The 15,716-nt window shown below is 28.0% G+C and overlaps 2 protein-coding genes across 6 annotated transcripts in view; one reads left to right on the forward strand and one right to left on the reverse strand.

Moving 5' to 3' along the window:
* Positions 1-1,161: 1,161 nt before the first annotated feature.
* Positions 1,162-15,716, forward strand: part of LOC119603605 (blood vessel epicardial substance) — a 40,717-nt gene continuing 26,162 nt past the window's right edge. For all 4 annotated transcript variants that reach the window (XM_037955684.1, XM_037955685.1, XM_037955686.1 and 1 more), the window contains exon 1: positions 1,162-2,500. In XM_037955684.1, the coding sequence (XP_037811612.1) occupies positions 1,787-2,500 (714 nt within the window). In that variant the 5' untranslated portion in view covers positions 1,162-1,786. The remainder of the gene's footprint in view (positions 2,501-15,716) is intronic.
* On the reverse strand, positions 3,884-12,481 carry LOC119603606 (transmembrane protein 205). 2 transcript variants are annotated; one of them, XM_037955687.1, is made up of 3 exons: positions 11,501-12,481; positions 6,579-6,859; positions 3,884-5,365 (listed from the first exon to the last, which is right to left on the reverse strand). In XM_037955687.1, exons 1-3 carry the CDS (start codon positions 12,088-12,090, stop codon positions 4,908-4,910), a joined length of 1,329 nt encoding a protein of 442 aa, XP_037811615.1. In that variant the 5' UTR covers positions 12,091-12,481; the 3' UTR covers positions 3,884-4,907. The 2 variants fall into 2 exon arrangements, with proteins under 2 accessions (XP_037811615.1, XP_037811616.1); XM_037955688.1 differs by lacking the exon at positions 11,501-12,481 and adding an exon at positions 7,044-7,223.

Here is a 15,716-nt window from a genome sequence, read left to right on the forward strand (position 1 = left end):
TTGATTTCATACGGTATTTTATTTGACAAATTACTATCTTTAAACACCGCAAATATTAAAAACCAAACAATAAACATTCTTAGCAATTTGATAGTCTATTGACAGCTGGCATTTGCAGCGAAAAAATAACGACCTCCAACTTTTATTTTCGCAAAAAAAGATATTTCCAAATTGCCCTCGTGCCCATAGATACATACGTTTTTTTAGACCTACACACATTCACAAGCTCATAAATATTGACTAATGGAAACATTCAACGAACTTAAACTGCCTTAACTAGAGACTCAGCATATACTAACTGTTAGAATACCATTTTAGCTGTTAGATTGTTTGACAATGTTTCTTTTTTCAACATTTAGTATTTTTGCTGAAATTGTCTCGTCTGGCCATTGCGTGTTAAGAGCTTTTTTTTCTGTTTTTTAGTTGTTTGGCCCGGATTATATAACATGTGTTGTCGGTTGTTGACTAGTATGACCAAACACGACTTTTATGACACCAATTTAATTAGTCTAACTGCTGCTAGTTGTCGGAGTTCTTATTATTCATGTTCAATTTTTGTTAGTTTTCATTTTGTTGTTTCTGTTTTTTTCGTTTTAATTGAACAAATTAGTTTGCCTGCATATTGTTTTTGGTCATTCACATTTTAATTTAAGTGCAAAAAAAGAAAGAAAGAAAGCAATAAATTTTATCATTAGGGAGTTGAGGCAGGTATTTTGCGGTTTAATTAAATTGTAACTAAATATTTAATGGTCGGAAGTGTCTTTTTAGTGTGATGAAGTTTTTTTATTTAATTTTAATATTTTTTATATTGTACTTCTTATTATCTGTGAAACTGTAGATAATCAGTATCGATTTTAGTAAAACTTGGATATTATGCTAAACAATCGGTCATTGGAGACAGTTTTTGCCTTCGTTATGAGACACTTTTTTGATATGATCTTATTAGCTTTCTCCACAATAATGTTTTGTCTATTTATGGTCTTTGTCATGTTCGGATATGGTGCATCCATATGATCCATGATCCAACAGATCCTTTCCCTCTCCCTATAAGTTCTTCTCTTTATGAAACAGATATGTTTGTATAACTCAGCTGATCTTACTTACTATTACATACTTAATTTAAATTGAACCTTTTATAAAATATTAAAATTATACCTATTTACCACAGATTAATCTGAAGTGTATCTCAATTTAGTTCAATGCACTAAATACTACATATAGTACTTGATACCCGATAATGATGAGTGGGTATACATTTTTAACTACACACCTACAATCTGATTTACTATAAACTGAAACAGCAATAACAATATGTTGCATGGTAGACAACAACAAATGGATAACAACAATATTATAATTAAAAACTACAACAATGAAAACAACGATAACTATCAATTAATATGTTTGAAAATCAAAATAAGAATTTAGAAAAATTATTAAATAGCAACAAGAAAAACAACACACAAAATAGCACAATACAACAAGTCAAAAGAAAATCATAGTGTTCAACAAATTAAAAAAAATATAAAATAATTAACTAACCTCTTAAAACAAAGCAACAAACAAGTATTATTTATTAAATAAAATAGAAAAAAAAAACAACAAACACACCATAATTTAATAACTCCCCAGAGAACGTAAAAGTGAGAACACAAATTAGCAAACAAAAAAATAACTGTAAAATTCACCACCACCACCACCCTAAATACAACTTCACCTTTATTAAACGCCTCAAAATCGAAAATGAAAAACAAAACGAACAACAATTGCATTTAGTTGACTAGAAATGCTGCTGATTGGTGCCCTAGCATTGGGTTTAGTAGAGTCAACAAATTCAAATTTGGGCATCAATAGTTTAAGTTACAGTACAGTGGCCAGCAGCAGTGGTAGTGGCAGTGGTAGCAGCAGCAGTGGAGGTATTGGTCTTGGCATTGAAGGCGGTGATGGTGTTATTAACTCTGTGATCGAAACAGCAGCAGCTGCAGCAGCAGGTGTTGGTGGTGTCAGCAGTAGCAGTAGTAGCTCCTCCAGTGGAGGAGTTTCTTCGGCCGTCTCAATATTTTCCCAACCCACAATGAATGCAGTCACCGGTCATGGTAGTGGCGGAGGTGCGATTGGCGTTGGTGGTATGATTGTTACAAGTTCTAATACTGGCGGTGCCTTATCCTGGGACAACAATGCCACCATACGTTCAGCCACTACGGGCGACTGGTCAATTGAACAGTGCATTATATGGCAGCGACCCCACCACATGTATTTTCAATTAGGAAATGCCTTTTTACTTTTGGCTTTTCTGGCACCACATCGACCGTTTGGCATTCTGTGGTTGCGTGCAATGCTCGTAATCGGAGCCATTCTGCTGGCCATGTATGGCTATTTGATTGATTGCGCCCAAGATGTTGTGCTGTGGTCGTCGTTATTTTTTGGGGTTAACACGATTTACCTGATAGCAGCATTATGTCGCCTGCGACCCGTGCGCTTCGATAGAGAAATTGACGCAGTAAGTTTGTAAATATTATTATAATTATTATGTATTACTATTTCTATTATATTTTCTTCTTGTTCTTAGTTATTAATGTGTGTATTTTATGTAAATTTTTCTACTTTTTTTAATTAATTAAATATTTGTTAAACGTTAAGTACTGTAGCAACTGTCCAAATATTAAACTTATGTTTTTTATTCCCAAGATGGATTAATTCATGTTCATATGTCAACTACTTTATTTGTTGTTGTTGTTGTTTCTTTATTTATTTAATAAATAAATGAGTCTTCGTCATTGTGTGTAGGAGTTAAACTCGTAATCATTTTGTCAACAAGTAGAGGTAACACCTTAAAAAAAGCAATAAGTATCTCAAGGTTATTATATAGTTTTTTTTTGTTTAAACAGAAATGATACAAATGAAATTAAAATGTGTTGTTTTCCATTAGTTTGTAACATTTTATTTGTTACACAGTGTATGATCCTAAAAGTATGCACATGTTTTGTGTGTTTATTAAATAGTTACGCTTGACACTCGTTTAACGTGTATGATTTAATTGAATATGATAGATAGATAGATAGATAGATAGATAGATAGATAGATAGATAGATAGATAGATAGATAGATAGATAGATAGATAGATAGATAGATAGATAGATAGATAGATAGATAGATAGATAGATGGATAGATAGATAGATAGATAGATAGATAGATAGATAGATAGATAGATAGATAGATAGATAGATAGATAGATAGATAGATAGATAGATAGATAGATATAGATAGATAGATAGATAGATAGATGTGTTTTACTGTCAAAACGCCATATAAAAAAATCTACCGAGCCTGAACAATTGTTTTCTCCTTTTTAATTTTTACCGATTGCATGCACCAAAAAATATGCAATTATGAGATAAACAGTTTTTACTGGTGGTGTCAACAATATATTTTTATAAGCGTTTAAAATTTTAACATAAACAGCAGAAAGAAAAGTAAATACATAGATTGTTTTTAATTTTTATTTGTATAATGCTTGAAGCAGAAAATTAGGAAATATAAATGTAAAATGAACTTAAAAGAGTTGTTTCCAATTTGTTTATAATTAAAAAATTTCTTTGAAACTAAATTTGTAATAGTTTTTATATAGTGCATTGATAACAACACAAGCATTTGTAGTTTTTAATAGATGACCTTTGTTTTGACCCCAAAATAGTTTACAAACGATTCTATTTATAAGTTAAATTCTTAAAACAAATTTTCAAAATTGTAAAATGACAACAACCCTTTGTTAAATATACATTCTAGAATTTTGAAATTCTAAGGGTCAAACAAATATGCGGGCTATATTTACATACTTTCTAAAGATCTTTTTATAAATTCAAACACAAAGTTGTAGTTTTTCAGATAAAGTTAAATATGTATTTGGTTTTTAAATAATGAAGAAAAAAAAACACAAATATTACATACAATTTACTTAAAATCTAAATCGTTCAATATATTTTATATATAAAAAATTCTTTATAAATTACTAAACTACTAGCTAGAAAATTCGTTTTGTTTTAGTTTTTTAATAATTCACTAAAACTAAGTATAAATATATTCATGTAAGGGATAAGTAAAACATGTATAGATTTTAAAAAAAATAACGGTATAATTTGAAAATGATATGCCTTATATGTAAACTACTTTTCATTTGTGTGTTTTAGTTTTCATTTACATATGTCGTTCGATTACATTTTGAGATATCACAGATCTACGAATTAGTTATGTATTTTATTTACTTTTTTTTTTGTAAAAGATGAGGAATAATTTAAGAAGTGATAGGGTGGAGAAATGAATTCATTAATGAAAAATACATGTTTTTTTTTAATATAAATAATACTTATAAGAATTATTAAAAACTAATGGAAATTTACAATGTTTTTTTTTGTTGAAATACTTAAAATTTTGGAAAGAAAAAATGCAGAAAATGAATTTTTTAAAAAAGGGTGGAATAAAAAAAATTTACTAACTACAGCTAATAATTTAGTTTGTTTTCTGTGTAATTTTCAAAAATATATTTGGCATTTACACTTAATTCCTTTAAATGATGATTGTGTAAAGCTAATAATTTTGAAAATTTTCCAATTAAAAAAAGAATTAAATATAAAATAAAATACTTAGCTAAAAAATGCAGAATGTTTTTTGGTATATGATATTTTTGTGGTAGATTGAATTTTTTTCTTTACGTTTAAAACAATTTTTAAGGTACAAATATTTGTTTTAAAAAAAGCAGAGCTTAAGTATAAATAATTTTAAATTAATTGAAAAAATCAACATTATTAGTTAAATTAAATTTCAATTAATATTTAATTATATAGCCTGCTTAAAATTTGTTTGTTGCTTTCTTTAAAACTTACAAATTTGATTTGTTTTAAAAAACAAATTAATAAACTATAGATATTTGTAATTGTCCAGCAATATAATACAATTGTAAACAACTGGCCGCCATAGTAATCATATTACCAATGGCCACTGTCATATGGATACGACGAAATGCCTTGTGTATACGCTGATAATGGGGACATTTCACTAAGTCACCCTGTACCAAACTGCCAATCTCCTTGCCACTACCAATTGTACCCTCAATCTTATATTTTTCATGCATTAAACGTAGCAATGGCGGAGCCAAATACAAACGCACCAATAGCTCAATAGCGCCCGTCAGAGCCAATGAACCCAATTGTATACATTTCGCTAATGACCATGTGTTGAGGAAAAATTTCACATAAAGTATAAGCATTATAATACTGAGCGCTGCATTCATAGCGAAATATTTGGGAAATAATATCTGTTGACATTGGCCAAACATGTGGCGAGGCAATGAAAAATATAATGAAAGCCCTGTAATGAAAAGAAAATGGAAAATTTTATTATTAGTATTATTGCATTATTTTAAACCGCATTTTGAAATATTATTTTACAATATGTTGTGCATCAGAGTGAAATCAGGGTTGTTGTCAGTTTATTTTTATGAACTACATACAAATTTGTTTGTTTGTATAGAAGAATATATTGAAATGATAAATTTGTAAAATGTTTCCTAAGGAGGTCACTTATACATATAGTAACAGTAATGATAATTTTAGTAAGAGTTTTAAAAAGTAGATATTTCTAAAAATTATTTATAAAAAATAGCTTTTTTACTTGCATTTATTAAAAGAAAACAATTTTAGAATTTGAAGAATAACATTTTCGGAAAAAAATCAATTTGAGGAGATTCTTTCTAATAAAATTTTCTTAAAAATAGTTCATATTTTCATTGAATATATTTCTAACGCTTTTTTACGTGTTTGTGATGTTTTGCTTTAGTTACCTACTTGGCATCACTGTTTTCTTATTATAATACAGCAGGGATGGGAAATGGATAGGCATTAGAAATGAAATACTAGGTCAAACGTTTGTTTTTGTGTTTTTCATATGTAAAACTCTAAAGATTGGCAAATCTTATCAGAAATCGGTTCCAAATTAGAAACATTAATCATTTTTATAGTGATTCTATAACTATACCACCGTCTTTCAGCATTTCTTTAAGGAATTCAAAATAGAGAAACAATTTAATAACTGGTGACGTTTGCTTTATTATTTATTAAGAGTGTCATATATTGTAAAAGAGCAATAGCACTTAATTATCCATCTCTGCTGTTTAATAGTTTGTAATGGTATTAGTGAGTAATTTGGTAAATTAATTTAATATTAAATTAAGAGAACTGTTAACTCTAATGATCTGTTTTTAAAAACATTTAAAGAGAAATTAATGTTAAAAATCTGGCAAGCAAATCCGCTTTTATCACTTTCTTTAACACAGAGAGAAATTTTTAGAGCAAATTTCACATTTTAATAAACATTAAGGAGATAAGTTTACGATAAAAAAGAACGAAAATTAAAATTTAGTTTATTTAAAAGCCCAAACTAAAAGTTTAAACTATAAAAACTTTCTTTTAAGATTGATTTACACTAAAAGAACGATTAAAAAATGATAGTGACATTAATTTCCAATAACCTGACTCTGATTTAAAAAAAGGAAACTTTATATTTTATAAAACAATAAACTTACCCGACACAAAAGTCATCCATATTTGAGCACCAAAATGTGTAGAGAAGGCTCCTAAGTAAGCAATCAATGCTAACATATCATTCCTTTTCGCAGGCATCTCTTGTCTATGATTTGACATTGACATGCTTTGCGGATGCTGCTGTTTCAAATATTGTTGTTGACTACTACCAGTGAAGCCGTTATTACTACCATCAATAAGTTCCGGCCAAACAGTTAGCAAAACAAATGTAACAATAGCTATGGCTACAAGATGAGCAGGTTGTGCCGTTTTGGTCAGCAATCTAAAAAATGCAATAGAAGAATGAAAAAATACTGATTAACATTTTTTGCTTAATGCATTATTTATAGGAATCTACGAAGAAATGTAAGAAAGTAATAAAAACTAAATAATGTTTATTGCAATACTAAGCTTTGCAAAGATGAAGATTACTAAATGAAGCATGAATTTCAATTAAAAATTCTAACCAAGTGTCTGCATTTAGCAGCTCGTTTGCTTTGGCTGGCTAGCTGCACTACACCCAGTTTGTTTGAAAATCGTATAGCAACTGGTGTACGTGCGAAAACGCATGCAATTTTTGTATATTCAATGAACTATAATACAACACAAACAGCCAACAAGAAAGACGGACGGACAAATTCCCCTCCCTCGGTACCGCTAAATATGTCGTAATACCGCACCCCAACGAGACTACATCTTCTAATGTCGTTTAACGTTAAATAACGACGTATGCTGGCTGTCTGCTCTGTTGTATAGTGATCTACACTAGTAAATGCACACAAAGATCTCTAGCATAAATGTTAAACGGATCAACGCCAACAAAAACAACGAGTCACATTTTGCATAACACAAGTGTTGTCAAAACATAAGGTGTTAAAATTAGTTTGCATATGCAAAAAAACGCCAAATGTTTTATGGTAAAGATAAAAGTTATCAAAGTTAAAAAATATGCAGGTTTTTATTAGAAAATGTGTTTTATAACTTAATCAACTAGTCAGAAAAAAAAACGCTGTTTTAGCATTACTACTGCTTCACACTTATTAATAAAGTTAATGTATAGACACACTCACAAAAAACTGCAATAAAGAAGTTGTAAAATAACAACTTTTATTGTGTTTTGTTTGTTATTGAACCGATTGTCAACTCTATGACTATAAACCGAAAAAAAACTTAAGAGCTTTTTGTTTTTTAATGGGAACATTGAAATGTGCAACATTTTACAACAAACAAAAAAACTTATTAAACAAAGTATAAAAATTGATAAAGTCCCTCCATACATTTTAGAACTAAAATCACGAATAAAAACTGCACGAGTTTAAAACAAAAAGACACTAAAATGTAATAAAAAAAAAGAAACTTTAACAAAAAATTTCCGTAAATGCAAAAACAAAAAAAAAATGTTAAGGTGTATATTTGTATGGTGTAATTGTAAAACTGCATGGTTATCAGTTCTAGACGTCATTTAATGTCATATTTTAATTGAATAAGAAACGTCACTTTTTTTTTATTTATTAATAGACGAAAAGCATGAAGTATAAAATTTAATAAGAAAAAATTATATAAATTTTATAAAATATAGTTGAACAGTGAATACTATTTAGAAATTTTATTATTGAATAGAAACATTTTCATAAGTGACCTGACATTGTGCATTTTTTAATTATGTTTAATTATAGAATCTTACTCTTGTTTTAAAAGCCGAAAGTCGACTATGTTGTCTTAATCAAGTTGATAAATCGACCGTCTTTTTCTTTAAATCTTTATCTACAAAATAGTTTATTCCACTTATTTCTTATAGGATAGTCGAAAAAAGTGTTAAAACTTTTTTAAAATAGTTGATTATTTTGTAAGAAAAAAATCGAATAAACGAGTTTGTACTTACATAAAAGTCGCAAAAGGTAGAAAACTGCTAAAAGTCTTAAAGTCAACTTTTCATAAATTTCAAAATGTCGACTTTTTATAAACTTTTTCGACTTTTCATAATACTTAATGTTAAAGCCGACTTCTACTCTTGTCTAAAAAGTCAAAGTCGACTATGTTGTCTTAAAAAAGTCAATAAATCAACTTTCTTGCAATAAGTTGGAAAATGTAGGAATCGAATATCGTTTTTAATGAATAAGACTTCACTTTTAGTTTAAAAAATTATTAATACCTTAAGATTTTTAATGTTTTAAATATTTTCATATTTGCTACTTAATTTTTAACAATTAAAAAAATATTAATTATATCTTTATGCTTTTAAATTCACTTAGTTGGCATCACTTTTTCTTATAAAAGAAGAGCAATGAAAAGAAAAGAAAAAAATAACAGCAACTACTAGTACTTCTGCTGCTCTTAGTTGCTAGTTATACACTGCGTAACTGGAAAAAGTTTTTGTTAATTAAAGGTTTGAATGAAATTTAACTATTAAATATTTAAATGTTTATTTTTAATTTCTAAAGCAAATTTTGTGATAAGTTTTCATTATCTCTTATCTCAAAGTGCAACCGCCATAATAGCTGCAAAATAAGCAGGCGGTAAATCCAAAACACTCGAAATTTATTTAAGTAAAGTCAATAAGGTGCAAACATTTTCATTTTATTTTTAACCGACATTTTTTTATGATAATTTATTTCTATTATAATTAACATAATTACACGATTTTAAAGAATGTAACCTAAAACGTGTAACCGCCATGTTTTAAAATTGAAATTTTATCCAAAAAACAAACGTTTTGAAAATTTATAAGATGTAATACATACGATTTTTTAAAACTTTTTTAGGTTAAACAAATTATTTGTTGCAGTCAACTACATTATAATTATCAGTTAATTAAAAAAAATAATTTTTATCTAAACAAATTGTTTATTTGATTATGGCTCTAGCAAATGTTTTATTTTTTTTTACTTTTATTTATTTCCTTGAAAAATTGTGCAATATTTATTTATCTATCTACTCATACAACATTCTTTTGCTATTTGAAATAACGTCATTAAAAACAATAATTTTTTTTAGACGTCATAAGAAAATGCAAGATATTTTTATAGTTAAATTATAAATAAATATTTGGACTTTGAATGCGTTATTTAATATTAAACTATAATATTTAAATTTTAAATAATTTAAAACCCATACAAAAATAGTCTAAAGTCCATTTAATTTATCATTTAATAGTTTTAAATAAATTTAGTTGAAAATTAAATTTTAAATTTTATGATTTTGTTAAAATTTTTAATTTTATTGTTTTTTTTTAAATGGGCGTTTACATTTTATTTGATCTTAAAATTTTCATTAAATTTTCTGACTTGTTGCATTAATGCTTATATGAGCACAATGTGTGTCATGATTGCAAACATTTGTTTTTGGCTCAAGGAAATTTTGCCAACAAGTTTCTTTACAATAATTTTAAACGAAAAAGTAATTATAAATTCACCTTTAAGTATTTTTTGTTATTTAAATAGATTTTCAAAAAGTAATTAATCAATCAAAGTTTTACATTTTTTGCATATTTATTATTAAAATATCAGAAATATATATAACGCTTTTTAAATCTGTGGGAATGAATCAATTAAAAATTTTAAAAGGAATTTTTTAAATAATTTTTAAAATGTTTAAAATTTTTAATATTTTTTTTTAATTTTTTGAAAACATTTTATTTTATAGCTAGTTTTAAATAACACAAAATGGCGCTCTATACAAAAAATGTAAAATACATTTAAAATGGCGTTTAAGAATTTTCTTATTTACATCAAAATTTTTTGATATAAATATATTTAATGTAAACATGTTTATATTTTTTTATTGAAATTGTCTTATCAATAAAATAAATAAAAATTTACACCATTAAAAATAATTCATTGTTTACGCAAGTGTAAGAGAATTTTCCGTAAAATAATAATTTATTACGTATAACAATTATTTATTTATTGTGTTAGCAACAGCAGAAATATTTTGTGTATTTATTTCGAAATTTCAACAAATCGTTTCAAGTTCAAATGAGTGTTTATTATTTGGCACTCAAAGTTAATATGATGCGAAATTAGAAAAAAAAAACACATACAGCTTAGTTTTGCTAACATAAAATTGTTGTAGAGAAGTGTTATTTAATATTTTTCGTAATTGTATAATCAATTTATTTGAAAACTATGAAATTTTAAGATTTTTGTTTAAAAAGTCTTTGAATTAAACTATATTTTCATAAAATTTTAAGTTTTTTTTATAAAATTTTGATATTTTTTTCGATTATAACTTCCAATTTTCAACAATAATGAAGAATTATTTTGAAAATGAATTCGAATTTCTAAAATTTGGTTTATGTATTTTTATAATCTAGAGATTTTCTAAAAGTTCGACATTCAAAATATTCCAAAAGTTCCAAATTCAAAATTTTAGATTCATTATATTTAAAAATGTTGAAATTTTTACTATTAATGACAGTTTAAACAGGATTCTGAATTTATTTTAAATTTATTCCCCTATGGCTGATGAGGTTTAGAAAATGCATTCCTGTTGTGTCCAATAAAATATTATTACAATTTAGGAAAATTTATCTCCAAGTAGGACTCGAACTCGAGCCTGAAGAATATTTAATATTTTTCAAAAATCTATAAATTTATGTTAATAATTTGTTTGAATTTATTAATTTCCTCAATATTAATTAATTATTTATTTAAATTATGAAAATGTTTACTTCAATTCATATTTTTCTTTATTTAAAATTTGCTAAAATTATTCATTACATAAATTTTTAATTTAGCACAAACTTTTTGCTTGTCACCAACTGTATATTACTACTTTACATGTCAAGAGAGCAAACACACACACTCATTCACTTAACAATGCAAGCAAGTTAAGCAACAACAACAATAATAAAAAATAATAATAATAATAAAATGAGGAAAAAAATGTTAAAATTATAAAAATTAAAAGAATGACATAAACTCACGTGTAAATTTTACTGCTTTGTAACCTTCTTATCGCCTGTTGCATTTTAAATGCAAATTCTCTTGTCAACTGGGTACTTTTAGCCAAAATGTCTTCATTGTATATTTTACCCGTAGACAACAACAGTGAACTGTTAGCAACATTAGCATCATTTTCATTACAGTGTCCACTTAAATTTGTGATGGCGTTGCCATTGTCTGTGTTCGAAATTTGTGAAATTTGATGAGGAAATCTTTCGTACAAGTTATTGTTATTGTTATTATTGGAAAAGTCAAATTCATTCAAGGTGGGACGAGGGGTGTTAAGGTTTGTGCTGAAGAAGTTGTTAGCGGCAGTTGTAAATTTGCCATGACCAAAAGGACATTTTGATATAAATCCACTTGTTTGCAATTGTTCTGTTTTATTGTTTTCACTTTTTTGTAGTAAATTTTCTAATGTTTCAATTTCTTGTTGCTGTTGTTTTTGTTTAAACTCTTCATTGGCAGCACGTTTCCGCATGGTATATTTAATAGTTTTAATAATTTTTGTGGGCATACCATTTTCTATGCACTTTTCGATTTGTTCGTTTTCTAATACAGAATTATGGCACATTTTGTTAAATTTTATTTTTTTTTAATAATTGTTACTTTTTAAAATTTTATTAAACATAAAGCACTTTTTAACTGTTACTTTTTTATTTGCAGTTTAAATTTAATTCCTTGTTTCACTTTTTGTTTTTTTTTTCTCAATTAAACTTAACGGTGGGTTTGTTTAGTATGTTATTAATAAATATTTTTTGGTTTTAATTTAAATTTATTAATAATTTTTTATTTAAAATTTATCACTTTTGTTTCAAATTTTGTAATTTATTTCTTCCGATTATTCCAAAAATTTTTCTTGTGTGTCTGGTATGATTGAAAATTCTCTGTTTAATTCGCACAGAGAAGACCCAAACTACGCGACTTTCACACTTTGAGTTGATAAATTGTAGTGATTCGCCAATCAACCGTGTGCAGTGTTTATATTTTTCTTCCACAATTATTTTTTTTAGCAAAAATCCCAACAAAATTCACACTCACTCATATTATTACTCTTACACATTATTTGTTGCTGTTTTGTGCCTCATTCATTCATGCTGAATTTGTATTTTTTCTGTGTTTTTAATATTTATCATTTTCTCATGCATGCATGTTCTCTTTTTCTCACTGCCACTTGCTGAGAGTGATTAAATTCGCTGAATCATTTTGTCTGTGTTACTAGCTAAAGTGAACCTACCTCTTCATCATTTCGGTGCTGTGAGCTACATAATTTATTAAGTTACGAGAGAAGTTTGAAAAGTTGGTTTTAAAATATAGAGTTCTATTAGTATCTAGAATGGCCTGATCAAAAACCGAACTATGGGGCGTATACTTTATATTTATCTCTCTACAGTAATCCTCAAATCTAAACTATAGTCTATAGTCCGAATAGACCATAGACTAGACTATAGACTTGACTATAGACTAGACTATAGACTAGACTATAGACTAGACTAGACTAGACTATAGACTAGACTATAGACTAGACTATAGACTAGACTATAGACTAGACTATAGACTAGACTATAGACTAGACTATAGACTAGACTATAGACTAGACTATAGACTAGACTATAGACTAGACTATAGACTAGACTAGACTAGACTATAGACTAGACTATAGACTAGACTATAGACTAGACTATAGACTAGACTATAGACTAGACTATAGACTAGACTATAGACTAGACTATAGACTAGACTATAGACTAGACTATAGACTAGACTATAGACTAGACTATAGACTAGACTATAGACTAGACTATAGACTAGACTATAGACTAGACTATAGACTAGACTATAGACTAGACTATAGACTAGACTATAGACTAGACTATAGACTAGACTATAGACTAGACTATAGACTAGACTATAGACTAGACTATAGACTAGACTATAGACTAGACTATAGACTAGACTATAGACTAGACTATAGACTTAGACTATAGACTAGACTATAGACTAGACTATAGACTAGACTATAGACTAGACTATAGACTAGACTATAGACTAGACTATAGACTAGACTATAGACTAGACTATAGACTAGACTATAGACTAGACTATAGACTAGACTATAGACTAGACTATAGACTAGACTATAGACTAGACTATAGACTAGACTATAGACTAGACTATAGACTAGACTATAGACTAGACTATAGACTAGACTATAGACTAGACTATAGACTAGACTATAGACTAGACTATAGACTAGACTATAGACTAGACTATAGACTAGACTATAGACTAGACTATAGACTAGACTATAGACTAGACTATAGACTAGACTATACTAGACTATAGACTAGACTATAGACTAGACTATAGACTAGACTATAGACTAGACTATAGACTAGACTATAGACTAGACTATAGACTAGACTATAGACTAGACTATAGACTAGACTATAGACTAGACTATAGACTAGACTATAGACTAGATAGACTAGACTATAGACTAGACTATAGACTACTATAGACTAGACTATAGACTAGACTATAGACTAGACTATAGACTAGACTATAGACTAGACTATAGACTAGACTATAGACTAGACTATAGACTAGACTATAGACTAGACTATAGACTAGACTATAGACTAGACTATAGACTAGACTATAGACTAGACTATAGACTAGACTATAGACTAGACTATAGACTAGACTATAGACTAGACTATAGACTAGACTATAGACTAGACTATAGACTAGACTATAGACTAGACTATAGACTAGACTATAGACTAGACTATAGACTAGACTATAGACTAGACTATAGACTAGACTATAGACTAGACTATAGACTAGACTATAGACTAGACTATAGACTAGACTATAGACTAGACTATAGACTAGACTATAGACTAGACTATAGACTAGACTATAGACTAGACTATAGACTAGACTATAGACTAGACTATAGACTAGACTATAGACTAGACTATAGACTAGACTATAGACTAGACTATAGACTAGACTATAGACTAGACTATAGACTAGACTATAGACTAGACTATAGACTAGACTATAGACTAGACTATAGACTAGACTATAGACAGACTATAGACTAGACTATAGACTAGACTATAGACTAGACTATAGACTAGACTATAGACTAGACTAAGACTAGACTATAGACTAGACTAGACTATAGACTAGACTATAGACTAGACTATAGACTAGACTATAGACTAGACTATAGACTAGACTATAGACTAGACTATAGACTAGACTATAGACTAGACTATAGACTAGACTATAGACTAGACTATAGACTAGACTATAGACTAGACTATAGACTAGACTATAGACTAGACTATAGACTAGACTATAGACTAGACTATAGACTAGACTATAGACTAGACTATAGACTAGACTATAGACTAGACTATAGACTAGACTATAGACTAGACTATAGACTAGACTATAGACTAGACTATAGACTAGACTATAGACTAGACTATAGACTAGACTATAGACTAGACTATAGACTAGACTATAGACTAGACTATAGACTAGACTATAGACTAGACTATAGACTAGACTATAGACTAGACTATAGACTAGACTATAGACTAGACTATAGACTAGACTATAGACTAGACTATAGACTAGACTATAGACTAGACTATAGACTAGACTATAGACTAGACTATAGACTAGACTATAGACTAGACTATAGACTAGACTATAGACTAGACTATAGACTAGACTATAGACTAGACTATAGACTAGACTATAGACTAGACTATAGACTAGACTATAGACTAGACTATAGACTAGACTATAGACTAGACTATAGACTAGACTATAGACTAGACTATAGACTAGACTATAGACTAGACTATAGACTAGACTATAGACTAGACTATAGACTAGACTATAGACTAGACTATAGACTAGACTATAGACTAGTCAAGTCCAAAGTCTGACCTACAAAGTGGATTTTTTTTTTTAAATTCTTTGAACCAATTTTTGCGTTGGCCCTCGTATCATTTCAGAGTATACCTATGTATTTTTTTAATATAGTCTATATTTTTATGTATATTTTTTTGGGGGCCATTAAACAGATGTATTTCTTTGTTATAATTGTGTGCGAGTGTGGTGTGAGTTTATTTTATTTCACATCTTCTTATCGCTGTCATCGGCTGTTATTGT

The sequence above is a fragment of the Lucilia sericata genome, unplaced genomic scaffold, assembly GCF_015586225.1.
Source record: "Lucilia sericata isolate MDLA Ls3-8-SP2 unplaced genomic scaffold, ASM1558622v1 Contig000314F_arrow, whole genome shotgun sequence".
NCBI classification, from domain to species: domain Eukaryota; kingdom Metazoa; phylum Arthropoda; class Insecta; order Diptera; family Calliphoridae; genus Lucilia; species Lucilia sericata.

What these genes read in the sequence shown, in the direction of transcription:
- LOC119603606 (XM_037955687.1), bottom strand. Translation starts at nt 12,090, where the DNA reads ATGTGCCATAATTCTGTATTAGAAAACGAACAAATCGAAAAGTGCATA. An exon ending in CAAAGCAGTAAAATTTACAC is followed by an intron (nt 6,860 to 11,500) that starts GTGAGTTTATGT and finishes TGCATTTTTTAG; the next exon opens with ATTGCTGACCAAAACGGCAC. An exon ending in ATGGATGACTTTTGTGTCGG is followed by an intron (nt 5,366 to 6,578) that starts GTAAGTTTATTG and finishes TTTTCATTACAG; the next exon opens with GGCTTTCATTATATTTTTCA.